The sequence below is a fragment of the Colias philodice genome, chromosome 21 (assembly GCF_061535455.1).
Source record: "Colias philodice isolate Cphi_HAF_F1 chromosome 21, ilColPhil1 Martin Lab GWU primary, whole genome shotgun sequence".
Lineage (NCBI taxonomy): Eukaryota > Metazoa > Arthropoda > Insecta > Lepidoptera > Pieridae > Colias > Colias philodice.
The window spans coordinates 2,305,363-2,328,641 of record NC_143106.1 but is presented as its reverse complement, the minus strand read 5'-3'; the positions used below and the strand labels follow the sequence as shown (position 1 = coordinate 2,328,641).

At 35.0% G+C, this 23,279-nt stretch overlaps 1 protein-coding gene across 2 annotated transcripts in view; it reads left to right on the top strand.

Annotated features, from left to right (window-relative positions):
• The window catches only part of LOC149478705 (eukaryotic translation initiation factor 4E transporter-like), a 33,387-nt gene extending 10,966 nt beyond the window's left edge, over window positions 1-22,421 (top strand). For both annotated transcript variants that reach the window (XM_089709038.1, XM_089709037.1), the window contains exons 8-24: window positions 1,152-1,254; window positions 1,827-1,922; window positions 8,004-8,117; window positions 8,906-9,014; window positions 9,397-9,567; window positions 11,247-11,353; window positions 11,653-11,787; window positions 12,210-12,341; window positions 13,403-13,499; window positions 14,304-14,425; window positions 14,864-14,951; window positions 16,506-16,660; window positions 17,194-17,295; window positions 18,589-18,666; window positions 19,124-19,183; window positions 19,552-19,639; window positions 19,854-22,421. In XM_089709038.1, coding sequence (XP_089565164.1) covers window positions 1,152-1,254; window positions 1,827-1,922; window positions 8,004-8,117; window positions 8,906-9,014; window positions 9,397-9,567; window positions 11,247-11,353; window positions 11,653-11,787; window positions 12,210-12,341; window positions 13,403-13,499; window positions 14,304-14,425; window positions 14,864-14,951; window positions 16,506-16,660; window positions 17,194-17,295; window positions 18,589-18,666; window positions 19,124-19,183; window positions 19,552-19,639; window positions 19,854-20,020 — 1,924 coding nt within the window. In that variant the 3' untranslated portion in view covers window positions 20,021-22,421. The remainder of the gene's footprint in view (window positions 1-1,151; window positions 1,255-1,826; window positions 1,923-8,003; window positions 8,118-8,905; window positions 9,015-9,396; window positions 9,568-11,246; window positions 11,354-11,652; window positions 11,788-12,209; window positions 12,342-13,402; window positions 13,500-14,303; window positions 14,426-14,863; window positions 14,952-16,505; window positions 16,661-17,193; window positions 17,296-18,588; window positions 18,667-19,123; window positions 19,184-19,551; window positions 19,640-19,853) is intronic.
• Window positions 22,422-23,279: the final 858 nt, after the last annotated feature.

Genomic DNA, 23,279 nt, shown 5'->3' with positions numbered 1-23,279 from the left:
TTTCAAACTACATATTCCTATAATTAATAAAAATAACTACGTTAAAAATAACCGAACTTCAAAGCACTAAGCCTTTAGTATTAACCTTCAAAACGTAAATCTATTGTGTCTGCTATTCGGCGTGCGACGGGCATATTCTAAATTAAAACGATCCCAATACTCAATTATTGATAGCTTTCTCAAATGCTAAACAAATATACCTAGTACTAAGTGTATCTCAACCTTATTATGGTAGCACAATTGTGGTGACACAGAAATTGTACAACTGGTGTTACAAAAGTAATACAAAAGTGTCACAATTGTGAGGTAGCACAGTAAGTAAATATTGATTACTCTGAAACTACACTGTGAATCGTATTAAAATGAATATTACGCAAACACCCATGCTTTTTTTTACCTAGAGCACTATTGAATTATAATTAAAACACAAGACTTACCGTAAGAATCGTTGAATAACCTGCCGAAAAATTTCTGACCACACTAATCCACTTTGAGTTTAACAATGCGAATGATACAATACGGCCGTTATTCTCTAGCTGTTATAGACAATTATGCGCAGTGTTGCCAGTCCTCCAAAGCGAAACCTACCTTGTTTATAGTCTATAGAAACTGCCAATGAAAACGGTTGCACAAAATAAGTAGCACAATTGTTTAAAATCGCACATAAATAACAAAAAACAGTAAATAAGCATAATATTTCAGTTTGTTCCTTATAGCCTACGTGAAAAAGGTTGCTCATTATACGTTTTTGCTGTAGAATTCAACATTCAGCCTATAAGTTACATAGAACTTGTTCAAAAATATCTTCAAAGTTCACCCTCCAAAATTATTATGCCGTTTTGTACATAATTTGGTCGCGTTAGTAGATAAATTATTTTATTTACTCTGCTATTGAGTATTATTCTATAACATTGGGTATTTGGCATGCTGGACAAATAACCATTTAATTTAATAGTAATTGTCGTAAAATTCTATCAGACATAGTTTTCAAGAAAAATGTTTGGGAATTTTTTGATTGGGCAAATGTGTCAAAATTTTGGTCTTTACCCATATAGTAAATTATTTTTTTAAAAATAAAGTTATAAAGAAGTTTATCATACATAAAATATAGTATTTATAATATTATAATTATGCTTATTTAAAATATACAGGTTTAGCGGAGGGCCGACATCTCAACTGGAGACGATAGAGTTGCGCGGATTCGACGAACCCATCAAGAGCAAGAGCAGCAGTGGAAGTAATAAGGATAGCGAGGTGATTGAGATGATATTTTTAAATTATTTACAGTTTTGCTTGTTTTTTTGATAAATTTAACCATTTGGTAACCGATTTTGAGAATTATTACTGTTTTTGCTTCCAGTATTCCTTATTTTTCTGCGAATTAATTATCAGTTTAGTCGGAAAATTTCAATGCTTATTCTGAATCACATTTGATGTTCATAGAAATGTAACAAATGCGAAAGCGTGCTTGTTTGTATCACTTTCGCGTCGCAATATATTCATTTTATAAATGTCTGAAAGCTGGACTTATTTCCCTTTTTTACACATTATATCTTAACTAAATAATTAAGTAAATAATTAAGATGGGAAGATGACTTGAAACAGACTGCGGGACCATTTTGGATGAGAGTAGCAAGGGATAGGTTACATTGGAAAGAATTGGAGGAGGCCTATGCCAAAAGGCACACCGAACTTAGGGACCTCTTGTAACCCTATGTTTAGGAATAAAAGGCTATATTATATTATAAATAATTAATAATTTATATTGTCTTATACACATAGAATATCTTAACCAAATAATAATTATTTTGTTTATATTCGTATAGAAATGGAACAACAACAACGGCTCTCACTCGCCCGTGGACAAGTGGCGCAAGGATTCTTCGTCGCCGATACAAAACGATACCGCCAACACTACCAGTGTGAGTATACGTGTTCATTTTAATCTAATAATATATTCTTAACGATTTTAAATTTAACCTAGAAAAGTTTTATTCTTTACAAAATGACTTTATATGTCTACCTTCAACAATAAAATAATAATCGACTCAAATTAATGATTAACACAACTAAACACAACCAATAGCGACCGTTACGTCCGAGAGCCCAACGCAAAGTGTGTCAAATCCGCTGTTCAGCTCATTTTTATAAACACCCACTCGGTTCGGGTTGCCAGTTGGGAATTAATTTATAACACGGCCGTTCCTGACAGTGCGGCGTCCTCGACCGCAGCATGACTTCTACCACTAGCAAGTAACATCAGATCCATCCAACCTCGTCATCATCATCATCATCGTCTTAGCGCTGTCTCAGAAACAAAGGAAAATTGTTAGCGATCAACCTAGTTTCGCGTTATAGCCTGAAGCGTATATCTTATGCAGAGGAACGAAAAATGACGTTCATCTCTATTTTACCATTACCAGTGCCATGGACGCAAGCGTGCACTCAAGCGGCCATAAACAAGGTGTATTAAAAAGCAAATACTTATTACAGAATTAGATACCTTCAGACTTAACACGAATATAGATAAAACTCAAAATGTAATACATCGTCGTAACGACAGTGGCTCCAAGTGCTCTCATAAGCGACAACCTGTAAAAAAACAGAGACCCATACATTTTGCATGTTCTCTAAGTGGCCTAAACACATTAGCACCACAAAAATTTAAAACAGAGAGACCCATACCTTTTGTACGTTCTCTAGTGGTCTATAAACAATAGCACCACAAACTTTCAAAACAGAGACCCATACCCATGTATGTCCTCTAGTGGTCTATAAACAATAGCACCACAAACTTTCAAAACAGAGAGACCCATACCTTTTGTACGTTCTCTAGTGGTCTATAAACAATAGCACCACAAACTTTCAAAACAGAGAGACCCATACCCATGTATGTCCTCTAGTGGTCTATAAACAATAGCACCACAAACTTTCAAAACAGAGAGACCCATACCTTTTGTACGTTCTCTAGTGGTCTATAAACAATAGCACCACAAACTTTCAAAACAGAGAGACCCATACCCATGTATGTCCTCTAGTGGTCTATAAACAATAGCACCACAAACTTTCAAAACAGAGACCCATACCCATGTATGTCCTCTAGTGGTCTATAAACAATAGCACCACAAACTTTCAAAACAGAGACCCATACCCTCGTATGTTCTCTAAGTGGTCTATAAACAATAGCACCACAAACACAAAGTCTTCGACAGCAGCGGTGAGTGGCTACCGTCGTTCCTCGTTCACGCAGGCATCCCGGCGCCGTAGATTGGTTGCAAGCAGCCCGGAAGCCCGTTGTCAGCAACTGCAGCGGCGCAGTGGATGTACAGCGCACGTGCCATTGCCAGCGCACAGCACATCGTACCACTGGGAACCCTTGTTGCCTCCTTCAACACGTAGCATGTTGAGAACTGTCCCGTAGCACCTGTTATTATCATAGCAACTAGTTATTTTCTTAACAACTTTGCTTCCCCGACTCGGCCTAACCTGACCATGACTAATCAATAGCCCCAAGGTACTTAATGACTCCCGCTCACAGGACGCAACGGATGTTATTTCGCTACGGTTGAGATAATGTTCTTTCAACACTGAACAACTGAACTGAACAACAACTAATAAGCACTAAATTTAGATGGCAAACGGTCTAAAACGCGTGGCAATCCCAATTCTGATCTTAACGATTTTAAATTTAACCTAGAAAAGTTTTATTCTTTACAAAATGACTTTATATGTCTACCTTCAACAATAAAATAATAATCGACTCAAATTAATGATTAACACAACTAAACACAACCAATAGCGACCGTTACGTCCGAGAGCCCAACGCAAAGTGTGTCAAATCCGCTGTTCAGCTCATTTTTATAAACACCCACTCGGTTCGGGTTGCCAGTTGGGAATTAATTTATAACAATATATAAATCTCGTGTCACAATGTTTGTCCTCAATGGACTCCTAAACCACTTAACCGATTATAATAAAATTCGCACACCATGTGCAGTTCGATCCAACTTGAGGATAGTTTAAACATGTAGGTACCACGGGCGAAGCCGGGGCGGACCGCTAGTTTACTATAGTAGAGCCATTTTAATAGGCAACATTTGACAGTTCAACAAAATTCAACGACGTAACCCAGTAACGACGACATAGAATAATATATTTGGTTTTGTTAGAACTGCACATTTGCTTAACTTTTTTCCAATTACGATTACTTATTTATAATAATAATGACCGATACAAGTAATTTTTAAATTTGATTTTACTGATTCATCATACCATTCTAAACGTAATAAACAATTTCTGATTTAAAGAACTGACGTCGCTACAATTTTGTGTCAATAAACCTTTTTACACGCTTTATATTAGCTTCACCTGTATGTTTGTTTGTTTGTAACCGACTTCTATGGGCGCGATTTTGACCCACTTTAAACGGCCAGATTTCGTTCAAACTTTGTAGATTTATTGAGGACCTATGACAATACACTAATTTGATAAAATTTTCTATTTTTTAGTTCGGTTTTCTATAAAAAGCGTGTTTTTTTAGTTTTATTAAACTATTATTATTTATTTTTAAATACCAGAGACGTTACTCGAAAAATTGAAATCTGACATCTAGAATCAAATGCATTGATTACTTGTGAATAAAAATCATCATTAATTAATAAATGCGTTGTGTTTTTCAATTATGAAGATACTTGTCTTATTTTGCTCCTTAAATTTACGAAAGAAAGTATATTACTGGGACAGGGATTCGCCTGAAGAATTTTAAAATTGACACGTGTTTCAAGTTCGATTGACAATTAATGTTTCAAGTCCGTATCACAGTTGACAGATATATACTACGTACATACAGTTAGGAAACTAAGCCCCCCCCCATGAAATTATGACGTATAGCTATAGGGCTGTTACTTTTTGATATTTAACCGACTTCAAAAATAAAGGAGGAGGTTATCAATTCGGTCTGTATATTTCTGTTTGCTTTTTTTCACAGTTGATTTTGTGGTAATTTTGAGATGAAAACCCGTTAAAATACAAAAATGGTGTAGCCTAAATATGAATTTACAAGAAGAAACAATCCGAATTAACAGCTTGTAAAAGTAAATACGTTTTTATCAGTGCTATATTTCGAAATCTTGTTTTGTTATGGACGCCGAAGGCTATTTAATGTACCTAAATTATTTATAATGCTTGATATTTGTATTATACATATATTCAATAATTATTTTAAACCAGAATTTACAATACTTGTATGTAGGTATACCTACTACTTAAATTATTTTTAAAACGATAAATTAAATTATATAAATTAAAAAACACAAAACATGCAAAAATAAATTAAATTTATTATTATACGAGCATCGAACCTCTACCTTTTTGTTTTAGGAAGAAAAAGAAAATAGTTTGACAGGCTTAGTGCTTGACAAAGTGGAGACGCCACGTATCGATAAAAATACAATAATTATAATAATCTATCTTTTATGTATTTATGTTTTAACATTTTGTTGAAATATATTATTTCAGTTTAATTTGAACACGTGCTTGTAGATAAGTTGATTTCGGCGATCATTTTAAAAATGCCACGTACTAATTGCGCAGTATTCGGCTGCTTGAATTCAAGTTCATCAAATCCAGAGTTGTCATTTTTTAAACTTCCAGTTAACAATGAAAGGTAAGAATGGAAAAGTATTATGCATAAAATATAATATATGTAAGTATATCTTATCTTAATATACATATATAAATCTCGTGTCACAATGTTTGTCCTCAATGGACTACTAAACCACTTAACCGATTATAATAAAATTCGCACACCATGTGCAGTTCAATCCAACTTGAGAGATAGGATAGGTTTTATCCCGGAAATCTCACGGGAACGAGAACTATGCGGGTTTTTCTTTGACTACGCAGACGTACCCGCTAGCGGAAACATAGCAACAATATAGTAGTTAGGTATAAATAAAATAAATAAATATATTAACATTTTCAGGAAGTCAGTTTTATTTCCATTTCCTTGAGATTCCGATTCTTTTAAAATCGGTTCACATGTCTAATTAAAAAAAGATACAGTCGAACATAGATTAACCACCACCTTTTTGTTTTTAGAAGTCGGTTAAAAATATAAAATCGCTTGTCAGGCAAGTGCTTGACAAAGTAATGACGTCACGAGTCTCAATAAAAAAGTATAATTTAACCTTACTTATATCAAATCATAATAAGTGGATGCCACTAACATCATCATAAAAATAATATTTAATCAAGAAATTCCCTAATATTTACGTAATTATGCACATAAATTTAAACAAGATTTTTTAAGGTTTCCATTTTAGATTGCGTAAAAAATAGATGCGATCTTTAAACAGACTGGACTCCTAATAGTGACTATTTGTAGCTATCATTTTGGTAGAAAATATGTCAACTTAATTTAAAACTCATGCTGCCATATCTATAGAAATTAAAAAATAGTCTCTTTTTAACTTGTAGTCAGATACGGTATTTACAAATACAATAGAACTCCAATTATCCGAATTACTACTTCTTCTATTGTATATTTATTGAAAGGGCTACAAACTGAAACAATCGATATTTATTTAATGTGAATTGACATCACTTTAAAATTTTTTCCATACTATATTCAAAATCTGTGGATGTGTCACCCGCTACTATCGATCCCCCTGAATACCCTCGTAAACACGCTTAATGGGGGGTTTTGCCATTTCGAACATTTTGTATGAAGTTTCCTTACTGTATGTATCTGTATATTGTGTCCGTATCGTTTAATTCACTTTAATCGATGTTTTTAAGCAGGTATTCTCTTCGAAGATAAAATTGATAGGCGTCAAATGTTGCCTATTAAATTGGTTCGACTATAGATTTATTTATTTACACCAAAAATTTAGGTTCAAATTCGTATGTCTTTACAATGGAAAAATACAAATAACAACAAGCTACGTAAATGTTCTTTGATAAGCTTGTTATGAGGTACAAAAACATGTTTGCTGTGAGTCACAATGATATAATACTATGATTAAAATGTTATTAAAATTTATTACTTACAAAATGATCTATTTGAAACCACGAACAAAATCTGTGCGCCATTTTTTGCTCTAACTAAGTTTTAAAAATTATTATCTAGTTACATAGAAATCTAAATAACAAGACACTAGAAGTCGTAAGCGTGCGTGACCTTGTCGCCACTCAGGTGATTTACACAACACCAGTGTGTTTGTCACTGTTCAGTTGCCTCTGGAGACGTATGAGTGTAAACATGGTGTGTTTCAGCATTTCCCATTGCGGAAATTCTTCCACAAGTTGTAATTATACTAATAAAGGAATAATATTTCATCGGAAAATATTTTTTTTTAGAAATAATGCCGTTTTTCCTTAAAATTATAGAATATTTACAAGTATTACGATTGTCACCATAGTAATCGAAATAACAATGAATGACATTCTTATTATCACGTTTTTTCGTATTGGAGCAAAAAGAAACAAAACGTCTCATATACTTAGGGATGTTATTCTAAAATAAACCGTAAATTAGTGCGTTAGGATACATATTAAAAAGCTTAATTTAATATTGAAGTTAGTTTTCACTAAAACCAAGCTGTCCAATAAAAGGCATAGTTTACTTGTGTGTACTGTTTAGCTATCGGTTTAAATGTGTTGATTTTGGCGACAGCGGTTTTCATACGAATTATGACAATAAAGCACTTCTATGTGTCTTGTTATTTAGATTTCTATGTCTAGTTAGGTACTTACCGATGAAAAGTTATGTTAGTCACTTTTCCGTATTATTTGTATTATTTGTGCAATATCGTAACACACACTTAGGCATATTTGATGCGTTTCACTTTAAAACAAATAAAAAATGAGCGTGCAGTTAAGCCATATGGCTTATGTTGAGCGGAACATAAGTGATGTAGGCGGTGTCGTCTCCATATGTATATCTCAATGATTTGAAATGATCATAATAATTAGTGCAATTATTATTAACGTTTGTGTAACAGGACAAGGACTCCGGCGTGGAGTCGAAGCCGGAAGAGCCGGTGTCCAACAACGAGCAGCCGGAGTTCAACCTCGATGAGTTTCTCAAGTTTGACTCCATACCTGACGTGCTTACTGTGAGTTATCTGTACACTAATATAATAAAGAAAAAAAATATCGTTATCGATTTTAAAAATTATTTACTGTTACAAAGCTTGAAATTTTTATTTAATTTTTAATTAATATAGGAATTTATTTTTGATCGCAACCCAACAAAATGTGTACAATTACTACTACAATGAAATACAGCTTACAGTTATTTAAAGCGTGTTACAATAAATTCATAATTAAAAATTCATTATTAAATAATATAATAATAAATATCATGGGTAAACTTGTGTGAAATCGGGGCAAACAGCTAATTTTGTAACTTTTGATAATGTTAAAAAGCAAATTTACATACATCAAAGCCCGTAGGAAAGTCCATTTCTATTGTTCCCTTTCAAATGAACATTAATGTTTTATTTGCTATGAAATGTTATCCTTATTTTTTGATATAGAAGTCATGGCAAAATTAAATTATACATTTCTTGCATAGTTTCGATGCAAATTTGCTTTGTTTGAAATTGATTTCTATCTACAATAAAAAAAATTGGTTGTCTGTAAAGTCGGTTTACTGACGATAGTTGAACGTGACAACGTCCGATTGTGCTTCTTTGTCGCTCGTTCTGCGCTCTCGCTTGCACTTCAAGCCTTACATGGAACGCCTCAGAGGGAGGTAACGCCGCATAAGTCTTGTTTTTTCGTGCGTGCAGCCGGCTCTATCGAATTATAAGACGTTGTCACGTCAATAAAATAAATCATTATTTGACGTTTTGGCACAATATAATAATCCTTTTATAATTATTAATATTTTTATTAATAGAACGGTAGTAGTGAGACGGAGGAGAGTCGCTTCAGCCGCTGGTTCCGCAGAGACAGTCCCACCGGTGATGCCAAGCATTATGAGCGGCTCATGCACAATATGGTTGATGGTATGTGGCTTGTTATTATTTTGATTTGATTTTATAGAAGATAATATGATTCGATAGAGGGTTGTGGAATTGTCGAATGGTATTGTTGTGATCAGAAACTGTTAAGTAACAGAAAACTGTTACATATTTCTCTGGTTATAGTTTAATTTATATAAATTTGAATAATGTTAGGTTTGGCACATAAATCAACAAATAACAAAGATGAAACAAATAATATTAAATGTTACTGGCCAAAAACAATCCGTATAATACGTATGCAAATTCAATCTGTTGTCAATTTCGAAATATCTAAGTCGAATTCATCCATCATAACTTAGTACCTATTAGTTCCTACAAGATATCATTAAATACATTCTCCATAGTTTTAAAAATGTATCCACAGACTTAGACAACTCCACGCAGCTAGAGCCCCCACCAAGTATGGGCATGGGCATGGGCCTGGGGGGCAACGGGCTCAGTGCACCCTTGGGCTTCGGGGAGCAGTTCCAGCAGGCCCCGCCCTCCCTGCTGGACCTGCTGCGGAGGGCCAACGCACACCCGGACAATAGACCTGGTTAGTTTATACGTAACTAAAAAAATTGGTTGTCTGTAAAGTCGGTTTACTGATGATAGTTGAACGTGACAACGTCCGATTGTGCTTCTTTGTCGCTCGTTCCGCGCTCTCGCTTGCACTTCAAGCCTTACGGAACGCCTCAGAGCGAGGTAACGCCGCATGAGTCATGTTTTTTCGTGCGTGCAGCCGGCTTTATCGAATTATAAGACGTTGTCTCGTCAAAAACATCAGAAACGATCAAGACTAGAGACGCGGTGTGTCCCTTAGACACATAAAACTGAAAGAATGGAATAAATTCGATCGCTCTGGCGGGTCACGAGTAGCTGAGGTCAGGCATCCGCCCCGGATTGGCGTGAAAGGATGCGGGTTCGAGTCCCGCCTCGTGATCGATTTTTTTCTATTCTTTATAAATGCATACTATTTATTTATTTGACATGTAATGGGCAAGTATTGATCTTATGAAATAAAATAGAAATAATGTCACAAAGTTAACTAAAACAGTATTGCTTCCATAAAAGGACTGTATAGAATTATCAAGCTTACACCTGACCACTTGTCGTTTTGTATCATGGCAAAATTGAGCACAATCGATCGACTTTTTGAGCGTTTAGGAAAAAAATATGTCTGTAACTAACTCATGCACATTTTATTCCCATTATGAGATGTAAAAATATTTCCACCAACTTTATATTTTACATTAATTTAGTGCTATTACAAAAATTACCACTGAAGTCAAACAACTGATAATCCAATGTCTACAATAGGCATGACGAAAGATTTTGAAATCCTCTTCCATAATGTGTGTATACGTTTACTATACAAGAAAAACCCTATATTTCGGTAATATACTTAAATTTAACGAAGATAAAAGCCATTTTTCAAAAAATATTTATTAACTGTGCCAAAACAGCTCGCAGGTGTCATGGCGTAGGCGTGACGTCACTCTTTAGTAAATACGTGATTATTTGTACGCATTGCGAAGAAAATTAAAAAAATATTTATTTAATATGTGTTATAAAAACGAATTTCAAAGTTTATAAGTGGTGTGCAGTATTGCAGTGTGAATCCACATAAAAATAATGCTCAAAAATGTGTTAGTAATTATTTCAAGCGAGAAAATTCAAAATAATAAGAAATGATTGTATAAAGTTGGCGCGGAGAACCCCGAACCATGTATTCGTGAATTCGCAATTATATTTCTGTTCTGAGTCGATAAAGCATACGTGAAACAATAGAAAATAAATAAAAATGCGTATTCTCAACATATTCATAACAACAAGACGTGAGTTGTTTACTTAAGCGTGACGTCACGCGTGTTTTAGTCAAAATGGCCAACTGCAGAATTTCAATGTTTTATTTTATTGATAATCTCATTAATCTTAATGTTTTTAAGATTTCTAAGTCACTATATTTAATTTATTTATTATACATTTTCCCTTAAAAATACTAATACGATAATTTATGGATACTGTCGTCATGCCTATTATAATTATAAATAATTTTTTCTTTCAAGATATTCATCCATATTTGTGTTAGTATACATTAATCTTAGAAACTATGTACTAACATATAATAATAATAAATAAATAATAAGTATTATAAAATTACATTCCATACAATTAAATTCATACGATAAAATACAAGATTAAAACAATTATACTTATTAATTGTAATTGCAGAAGTGAATCCTAGCGTGGGTAAGATCCACAGCCTGGAGGAGCTTGAGGCGAGACTTCGACCGCCGCCCGCAGCGGACAGATCCGATTTGTCGGCGTTCAAACGACTCGTGAGTATATAGATATACTTAGCAAAATTATTATAGAGAACAATATTTTGTTAGGAGAACAAGATTTATAATATTTTTATACATAAATGTCTTTTGCAAGTCCCAAAAGTCCCAAATTATTTTAACTGTTTATGAGACTGTAGGAATCTTGATCAAATTAAGTGACAGAGACAGCGGGAAAAGCATTGTTCTATTGGTCTGTACAATTTATTGTCTGTCCCCTGAATTAAATGTAATGTAATAAGTTCTCAGAAAATTTACCATTTTCCATTCCTCAATTTACAAAATGTCCCTTACAGCTTGCTCAAGTGTCAGGCGGGCATGCAGTACCAGCGGAGAACGCCCGCCAGCACCACCAGCAGCAGCAGCAGGCGCCGCACCCGCAGCACAACCCGCTGCCGCAGCCCGCGCAGCCGCCGATGAGCTTGCTGCAGGTACAGCACCACCAGCAGCACCAGCAGCAGCAGCAGCAGTACCAGCAGCACCAGTACCAACACCAGCAATAACTACATCTTCACCAACGACATCGACACCCACACCACCGCCAACAATGACACTTAACACCAACAACACCTATACCAACACCAATGACACTAACACGAACAAGACTGACATCACTCACATTAACAGTATCAACGTGAAAAGCATCACCATCAGCAGCAGCAAATAAGGAAAGCCTAGCAGATAATTAAAACATCGAAAATTTAAATATTTATTCAACAAATATTATGCACTTAGCCAGTAAAACATAAAGTGTACTTACATATTTACATACATACATACCTACTTTATTTTGTTCCCATAAAATTATGATGTCATGTGATGAATGTAAATTAATTGCATTATCATTTCACAGATGTTGAACAAAAGCATGGAACAGCAGCAGCAACAGAAGGTGCAGCAACAACAGCAGCAGCAACAACAGCAACACCAACAACAGCCGCACATCCCACAGGAGCTCCTATACAAGCTCCTACAGGTTCAACAGGTAACAATGCAATTTTCTATAAACTGAAACATTTATTTATTCGATTTCGAATAAATAAATGTTTCGTCATTACATATTTTAAACATTTCACCGATTTAGAAAGCAGTATCTATGGAGAAGAACCGGCAAGAAACTCCATAGTTGCTCTATTACATTTGATCTTAAATGTTTTATTACATTCTCATTGTTTCAAATTTAAATTGTTTTTCATAATATTATATCCTAGCTTTTTCTAAAATGATTGTCTTATTGATACGGTTTTATAGATTGTCTAATCTAAAAATGAACGCCCCTCCACTAAACTTAATTGTTTCAATGTGTGAGGACAAATAATTATTGAACCACTTTATATGTGTGCGCGCGTCGATTCTACTGCAAACTTTGACACTCGCGCACTGATTTGTCAACTAATCGGGCGATCAGTTCAGGTGCCTAGCATTGTATGGCGGGGAGAGCGCGCTATGTACGGAATGACACGTCCGTTCTGTCGTGCATCGCGTCATTTATGCACTAGTTGGCCAACTGGTCCTGTCGTTCGGGCATGGACGGGACTGGAGGACTGAACGACCAATGAGGCAGACCAATTTGTGTGTATTGCGTCTATACACGTACTTTGAATGTGAGCGTAAACACAGTGGAGGGGCGTTCATTTTTAGATTAGACAATCTCTACTTTTGTTACAATACAGTACTGACATGCATGAAAATAATATGCAACTAAAAATTCAGGGTCAAATATAGTTTTAAACTCATAATCAGCCGGCTCGTAAAATGCGGGGTGTTATTTTTTATTTTCACAAGTTTTTATCGACTTCAAAAAATAGGAGGAGGTTCACATCTAAATAATATGTAGTATTTAATAATATCATATATTTTATTTTTTACTTTTCCGTTTTTGAAGTCGGTTTTTTTTAACGTAGTTATTTTTATTTAACTTGCAGTTTAAACAATAGCCTATGTGATATTTTTCTTCAAAAATCACTCATTACAAGTATTAATTAGCATGACTTGTTTCTGTAAAAAATAAACACATAATTCCAAGAAAATAATGTAAATTTGCAGCGGCAGCAACAACCGCCAGCGCATTCGGAAGGCGGCGCGTTATCGGCAGCTGATCGTGATTTACTGCAGCGGCCTGAAGCGCAGGCCATTATACACGGTATGTGTTTAATATATTATTTTGAATTAGATTTCCATACCTTTGTGAAAAAATTGTCAAATAATGTGTGAAAACTTCTAAACTAATTGGTTAGGGAAATAAATAAATCACACAATGTCAAAATTATATTTCTTATCAGAACGTTAATTCAATGCACTTTACAATTTCAAATCAGACGATCAAATACTCGTGCAAACTTGAATCGATTTATCGTGAATGTCAAGTTCCGAGTTGTATGGTTACATCACTAGTTATGTCGCCAGAATATATGTCAAAACGGGCTTTTTATTTTGTGTTGAGTATCACTACATAGTATAAAACAAAGTCGCTTTCTCTGTCCCTATGTCCCTTTGTATGCTTAAATCTTTAAAACTACGCAACGGATTTTGATGCGGTTTTTTTTAATAGATAGAGATAGATAGAGATTAGAGTGATTTAAGAGGAAGGTTTTAGTAAATAATTTATTAAGTAGGTTAAAACAAAGCGGGCGAAGCTGCGGTTAGTAAGCTAGTAGTTTATAAAAATGTCTAAATATAAGTTTTCATTACCACTTAAATTTTTGAATTTTTGACGTGATAACGTTTTTAAAATCGTTTTAGTCGGGTGACATGTTCAGAAACTTGTGTCACACCAAAACCTCACGAGCGCGATCGCAGGTGTAACGAGAGAGAGACGGACCGATCTCCCGTCTCATCTCGAGCGCTGCCACCAATAAGACGTTATCAAGAAAACATCTCGATCGTAAACCTACTTTACAAACAACCATTTTTTTTAACATTATATAATTTACCAATAATTACTCAGGTCTAAAAGCGGGCGAGATAACGGTGCAGCACCTGATGCAGCAGCTCGGCAACCCGGGGCTGCAGAGCAGACACCGGGAGGTGCTGCTCACCATACTGCGGCTGCATCATCAGCAGAGACAGGTGCACTCAAACTCAAATACAAGAATAAATGTTTAAAAATTAATTTAATAATAATTACTACCTGCGCTTGCACCACCAATACAGACAGGTGCTGTACTGCTTTAACTCAAAATCAAGCTCGGAAATGTATTTGTTTACTTTATAAAGTCTTAACTGATATTCAAATATATTTTATTTACTCGCTTACTTGCCACCCGAAAACGATGCAGATATTGTGTCTAAATAGCTGTTAAAAATTAAAATCTTTAGTTTCGGAGTTTTTTCTATCATAAAATCTTTCAACTGACAGCTAAATAACAAACACGTAAATTATAACTACACACATACTAAATAACACTTTCATTAAACAAATTCGGAAGTAAATTTGAAAAATCAAAGAAAATAACACATTTAACGTTAATCTAAACACAAATAAATTAACTTTATGTATTATTATAGCAAATGGTCGGTTCGCCGCTGCCCGTCAACCCGCACTTGGGAGTACCACACCACCAGCAGCTCAGGCTATCACCAATACCACAGCCACGTGAGTTTATAACAAATATCTTATAATATTCAGAAAATTTTGATTAAGGGCCGATTTTTCAATGCTTGGATAAAACTTATTCGTCGAATAATGTATAAAACTACCATTTTAAAAACGTATTTTAATTGCCCGTATTTGACAGTTTACGTGACATTTTAATATTATCATGTAATACTTTATTGGACGGATAAGTTTTATCCAAGCATTGAAAAATCGGCCCGAAGTAAAATAGTAATAAAGTGAAAAAAAATATAGATATTTCCAATAAAAAGATGGATGTGTAATGAGTATACAGTAAATATGAAAATTTTGTACTGAAAACTTCAAAAAAGGAAACTTCAAAAAAGTGTTATTTTTAGTTTTGTAAATCGTCCCAATGAGAACAGGATGCGAGATTTTATTCAACTGTATTCCTTTCGCAAATCGACGACAAGTGCCTATTTTACGTGAAGAAATAAAGTGTCAGTTACTTTTTTCGCACTTACAGCGAATTTAAATAATTAAAATCTGTCTTTATATGAATCGAATAATGAAGCTATTTTAGTAAATTTTCATAGTAAGTAGACATATACAAAACTGTACACAAAATAATGTAAATATATATAAATAAGTAATGCTAAGTAAAGCTAGTGGCTAGTAATAAGCTATTTGTCTCCACGGACGCAGCGTTCTGTATGTCCCCGATGATGGGGAGCCCCAACTCGCTAGGAATGCACCAGCAAGGTAGTGTTATAAGCTAGAATGTGTGTAGTATCTTTATGTTGGTAGTTGTATTTTTATTTAAAAGTTTAATGATAATTATTTGGTATTTTTATAATGATTTTCTAGTTTTATAATGTTTTATAGTTGTATAAGTGTTGTATTCATCGAAAAGGAAATAACAAAACTTTAGTATTCATGTTACATGTACCTTTAAAATAGTGAATTTCTTTATAATTTTCAATAATATGCCTTTAAAGTATTTTATTACTACGTATTTAATTGCATACAAAAGAGTCCTTGAGATTGGTGTAATATGTACAAAATCAACTTATAATGGACGAAAAAATACTTAAACGATAACATCTGAATAATTAAATATTTCATTGACTAAAGCACAATATAGATTGAGTAATGTTTCATATATTATTACATTAATAGTATAAAACCAAAGTCGCCGTCGCTCTCTATCCGTCCCTATGCATGCTTAAATCTTAAAAACTACGCTATTTTGATGAGTTTTGACGTGATAACGTTTTTAAAATCGTTTTAGTCGGGTGACATGTTCAGAAACTTGTGTCACACCAAAACCTCACGAGCGCGATCGCAGGTATAACGAGAGAGAGACGGACCGATCTCCCGTCTCATCTCGAGCGCTGCCACCAATAAGACGTTATCACGTAAACATCTCGATCGTAAACCTACTTTACAAACAACCAATTTTTTTTGTTAATAGATAGCGTGATTCTTGAAGGTTTAAGTATATGTAGCGTCACTCCCCGTCAGGTTTTCTACAAAAGCGAGCAAGAGAGATGCTAGTGTAAAATTATAATAATATATTTATATATTATCCAGCATCCGGCCGCATCCCGTCGCCCCGTGAGCTCAGCCACCCCCAAGCGCTGATGCAGGGCGCGTTGCTCAAGAAGAAGATGGAGGAGCGCCGCAGACAGGAAATGCAGCATCAGCAGATCAAACACCCCACGCCGATCTCGTTTACACCCACCTCGGTTAGTAGGAAATTACGATTTTTTGAAGTGAAAACTTCTTTAGCGGCGTTGAGCACTTTTTCTGTAATGGGTATAAAATCTTAAACTCGCGTCAGGACACGTGACCTGATCGAAAAAGCGTAAGACGGATGGATATCAAACATGCTCAACGTTAATAATTAATCAAGTTTTCACTTCTGCCGGCACTCCCGGAGTGCAACCCGTCTTTTTTTTTAATAAAGATGAGCGTGTGTGCCGAGCACACGTGTCAGAAGTGAAACTTTGACAAGATTCAAAGATACCAAAATCGTCACCTTACTCCATGGCGTGACGGTATTGCCATGACGCGACTCTCACTCACTTCAAAAACAGTTAGTAGATGATAATTTTTAAGAACGTAACTGACAACTATGGATGTATAATCTGATTAAATAGGAATAAATGAAGATAGTATCCAAGATCCAAGAACAGTGTTTTTTTTACAATTATTTTTGAAAGTTGAATCACAATTTTGTAAACTTTAAAAACTAATAATTATATTTGATTTTTTGCAGGTGTTACGAAAAATGACCGCGGAGAAGGAATCAGACGCGCCGAGCCCGAAGCAGCAGTGGACGCAACCGCACAAGCTGCCGCAGGGACGGCCCATTGTTAAGGTATCATAATCTAATATCTTAATACTACTATAAAGGCGAAAGTTTGTATAGATGTATGGATGTATGGATGTTTGTTACTCTTTCACGTAAAAACTACTGAACCGATTACAATGAAATTTAGCACACATATAGAGTGTAACTTGGATTATCTTAATACTATTATAAAGGCGAAAGTTTGTATGGATGTTTGTTACTCTTTCACGTAAAAACTACTGAACCGATTACGATGAAATTTAGCACACATATAGAGGGTAACTTGGATTAACACATAGGATAGGTTTTATCCCGGAAATCCCACGGGAACGGGAACTATGCGGGTTTTCCTTTGAAAACGTGGGCGAAGCCGCGGGCGGAAATCTAGTATAATATAATACATACTAGCTTTCCACCCGCAGCTTCGCCCGCGCAGTCAAAGAAAATCCCGCAAAGTTCCCGTTCCCGTGGGATTACCGGGATAAAACCTATCCTACTTCCCGGGGTAAAAAGTAGCCTATGTCCTTTCTCCGGTATCAAATTGGTTCAGTAGTTAAGGCGTGATTGAGTAACAGACAGACAGAGTTACTTTACTTTATAATATTACTAGCGGTCCGCCCCGGCTTCGCCCGTGGTACATGTTTACGTTTTCTCTGCATAAGAACCATCCTCGTACTTCAAGGAATATAATAAAAAAAGAATTAACGAAATCGGTTCAGCCGTTCTCAAGTTATGCGCTTACCAACACATTTTGGGATTCATTTTTATACTATAGAAGATATATAATATAACATGCATTTAATATCATAATTATAATGTGTAAGATCTGTGAAAAATCAAGTTTTCGTCGTCCAATAGTTTTTACGCGAAAGAGTAACAAAAATCCATCCAACTTTCAACTTACAGAGACAAAAATCGGACGATAAAATCGCTAAGAAATTTGCAAATGACAAAAAAATAATTTCGTATAAATTATAAGATTATTGATAAGGTTATGGATATTATTAAAGATTCATAGGTCAATAATATTTATTATTCTCATTCAAAATAATTATATCTGTTTGTATTCGTTATCACGATACTCGTACTATCACTATCACTACATAGTATAAAACAAAGTCGCTTTCTCTGTCCCTATGTCCCTTTGTATGCTTAAATCTTTAAAACTACGCAACGGATTTTGATGCGGTTTTTTTTAATAGATAGAGTGATTCAAGAGGAAGGTTTTAGTATATAATTTATTAGGTTTTAGACAAAGCGGGCGAAGCCGCGGGCGGTAAGCTAGTTTAATATAAATGATGATAATTCTGTTATTTACAGGGAAATCAAAGTGGGAGTGCGCCTATGGGATATGCACCATCGCCCACTGAATACCAACAGCATTATATGAATCAACAGGTGAATATATACTTTAATTTATAACATTACTATTTTGATTATCAAAATAGTAGTTTTATGTAATAAAACGTCTATTTTTTATTGTCCATTTACAAGCCGTGGCAACTTGTAATTAAAACAACACTCGGCTATCTATTTGTATCTTTTTTCGGCGATTATTCCGTAACTATTGCAGATATCAAAAATCTTTAAACTGATATAGAAAGTACTTAACCTAATGAGTAAAAGGGCAATAATAAGTTTTTAAAAATAAAACGAGAAATATCCAATCATGTAATGTTTTGTAAGTTGTCCTAAATAAATAAATAAATACGAAATGAAGCACATATTTTCATGATAGTGCGTTTAATTGGTAGTTTAGAACTTAGGTTTCTTTTTGGTACAAATTTGTATCCGTAGATGAACTCTTTAAAATGATAAACTTTTAAAATTAAATGACTCTGTTCATATTTTGCAGCCAATGCCGGGTGGCCGTCCATTCCCCCACCAGCAAACTAGACAACCTGTTAATAACTCAGTAAGTTTCATTGTATATGTTAAATGGATATACAGTAATAGATAATTTTTCCATTTCTAGATAGCTAGCCGTTTAAAATATGTTTCATTAATTGCTAACGTTAATAGTTTTATATGATGACTAGCGGTCCGCCCCGGCTTCGCCCGTGGTACATATGAAAAATAGATGTTGGCCGATTCTCAGACTTACCCGATATGCACAGAAAATTTCATGAGAATCGGTCCACCCGTTTCGGAGGAGTATGCAGACTAACATTGTGACACGAGAATTTTATATATAAGATAATGCTATAACATCTATCTTGCTATAAAATCAATCAATAATGTTATTTATTTGTGTATAAAATGATAATGTTTTGTTTATTACAGTTCAACATGAACAACCTGAGCCGAGGCCTGTCCGGTGGCACCACGTTGCACCAGTTGCTCGTGCAGTCCCACCAGAGGTCACTTAATGGTGAGTTCTTGTATGGTTTATAATTATGAGGTCCTATTTGTCTGAAGGTAGTTGAATAGAAATTGTAATCGAATTTTGAGTATTTTTGATCCCGAAGCGGACGGTGATACTTATGTATCTTGTTGTATAAATGTGAAATGAGTAATTTTGTTGATGAAGTTTTATGATTTAGTTCATTATTATCTATATTCTATGTAATAAAATATCATTGCAGATGTAAACAGCGGCGGCGGCGACAACCAACTAGCGAAATGGTTCTCGCCAGAACTGCTGGCTCGTGCGTCCGAGGGCAAGTTACCTTCAGTGCATGTTCCGAACGCGCTCTCTCTAGAGGACCTCGAGCGGCATCACCACTCACCGGCGCCGCCCGTGCGCAACTGAGCCGCGCTCACCTGGATCGACGTTTATATACCCATCGCCAGTGACATTTCAAAGTTCCACGTTCTAATTTCAAAATTTGCTCGCCCCCTCAAAGCTTCCTTTGGACTATGACACGTTTGCGTTTTCATGTTCCAATTTCAAATACTTACGCCAATAAATTGGCGGGATGTCTATAGTCCAAACGAACCTTGCGATTGGGCCCTATTTGAATTTGGAATTGTTATTAAGACTCCTTCGGCAATGAACTGTTAATAGTTGCCAGTTTTATGTAAAAAAATACTTTCGATTTCTTTGAGACATTTAGGCATTTATGGTAAAGAAAAGTTTGAAGTACCCATGGACTTAGATATTACGTTTGTACAGACTGGAAGTTGTTTATTTATTATATTGAAGGTAAATTCGAAGCATTTGCAAGGGATGAAATTAACGGCATAATATGACGTCATAATTATTAACGTCCTCGGATTGAATATTGATTGCAACATTTTTGAAAATTATAAAGTTTTAACTTGTTGTATCGTTGAAGTGAAAATTTATGAAACATTATCGAAGCAGTTATAAAGAAAATAAAATATTTCGTAGACGACTGTGAAGGTCAGAAGCGATATTTTCAAGTAGTTATTGTTTTCTTCAATTTCCCAATAGCCTAGATTGAAAATTCATGGAAAATGTGTTTTATTTTTCAATTATATTAAATCTTCATATTCGTTAAAAGGATTTGACTCCCACAACTATATTTTATCGTTAGTAACAAAGATTTGGACGTTGACATATGTACCTGCTAACATATGAAATTAACAGAACAGCAATAAATTGTGTCTTATATACTTGTAATAAAGATGAAATTAACGGTTTGATTTTGCATTTTACAGATTTATTCGAAAAATTATATATTTATATTGCGACGCTCGGATCTGGTTTGATGTAATACGGCAAATCATTAAATGTCCTCGAATCCTATATCTTTGGGATTATTAATCAATTCTAACTTTGATTAAAATTAAATAAAATGAATTTGTGAGCCATAAAGTATGAAATTATCGAAAGAATGTGTAGTATTGCATCACAGATTGAGGCGTCGTAGAACGGTTGTATTGAATGTGACGGGCTCGGACGACGGCACCTACATATATATACTATATATTATACACAAATCTATTTATACAAGCAAATGATCTACGCAGGGGGTCCAATTTCTGTCTCGCTCTCCTCTAGCCGTCGCCGCGCTCGTGCGAAAGGGACGAACGGTATTTTTTGCTATGTTCTATTGATATGGCAAATGACGTCACAAGGTGCGGTCGAAGCTTTCGTGTTTTGCATTCGGTTTGAGAGCTCTAGATTAGCGTATGTATAGTTTTGTTCACGTAAGCTCCTCCGATCTTTTGACGTCCGACACTGTAAGGGAAAGGGTGACTCAGGTATGGTGTGTGTGAACGCCTACGGTTGTGTTGTGTATGTTAGCGTTTTTTCTTTTTGTTACTATATATATTTTCCCCCGAGGATGAGGATTTATGTTGATGGATTAAGCTTTTTTTTCACGTCCCCACGCGCTCACTTGCGGGCGCGTTTTTCTTTCGAATCGTTTTAACCCGATTTTGGATGTCGCACAAGTGCGACCGTTTGTGGCGAACATCCAAATGTTTTTCTATAGTTTTTAATGAACGATATTACGACTCGAGACCTGGGCTGTCGTCAATTACGCATTGTAGGATCTGCCGTCCATACGTTTCGGCTCAAGTTAAAGCAATATACGCCACTATACCTTCGAACTAAGATAAATAGGTGATTGTACGTGGACGATAAAAACATACTTAACCACACAAGACTCCCTACTGTTTGCTAATTCTAGTCTTAAATGTGAAATATAAAGTACGAGGAATGAGGTTTAAAAGTTAAAAGTGCAGCCAAATGGTGTAAAAAAGGATATTACGGTTCGTCCACGTATGATCTTTGAGCGCAGGTTTCGAACAGTTACGGTGTACGCCGTAAGCCCATCGGCAATCATGTGTGGTTTGATACTATTTTTTATTGGATCATCATTTATTACACGAGGCTCCGGGTTGGACAATGCGAAATTTGCAAGTTGGTCTTTGTAATAAATGGAATGAATGTGGATTGTGGATAAGATGTGCGCAAAACGATTATGTTGCTATTTAACTGCAAGACGGTTCTTAGGTGAAGCTGGTGTTAGAAGTGTCATTTAATGAAAGAAATCAAGGCACCAGCTTCGACCCTTGTAAGGGCTGATACCGGGAACCGTATCGGTTAAATAGTTTTGTTGAAGTTGAAACCAATTGACCGTTCCGTTAGTCGCGCACACCGCGGCCAGGCGCTTGCTATACCAACAAGAAAATGTCTCCAGTAAGCTTTAAATTATTAATAAAAGAAAATTTGAAAGTTTTGTGCTGTTTTATTTTTTTATTTTCGACTATTATTAAGTTATGATTTTAATTTGTAAAGTTATACGGTTGAATCATGCCAAAGAAGTTTCAATTATGACACGACACACACACGCACTGCACACACGCTCTTTTTAGTTGAGAATGAAACTTTCAACCTTGCTTTCAACCATAGAAAATATTCAATTGTACACTCACCATCACGTTAATTTCTAGAACTGTATAACAATGTTACATATTTTATTTGATTCAAAGTAATTTGAGAAAATAAGAAAAACAAGTAAAATGCTCAATTTAATTTATATTCAATACAAGAATGGCCTTTTTTTCATTTCAAAGCATAAACTTCGTTGCTATGGTTATAAATCCAAGCAACTGTTGTTATCCTCGATTAAACCTTTATACCGCAAAAAAGATGTATTTTCTATATTTTACCGTTTGTTCTATGTATCAGTTCCCTTAAAACATATGTAATTTATTAAAACTTGGCTTAGATTAATTCCCATTTTTAAATTAGATAACATACTTATGGAAAACCATTCACCGTCTATTTTAAATAATACACAGACTGTTATAAAGCCATACAATTGATTTTTATAGTTGCTATAACGAATGTTTTTTTATTACCTATTTTTAGATTCGCATTATCACGAGTGGCTTGAGCTGTGACCTTACCACAGAGTACAGACCTTACTCTGTTGTGAAGGTTCACTTCAGACGCCATAGATGGCGTTACATGTTTCAATGTTATGCTTCGGGTAGTCCAAGATACATAGAATCTTAGAATACATAATAATAATATAATGTACTACATAGTGAAGCCAAGTTTTACTTTCATTTCGCAACACACAGTACTACAG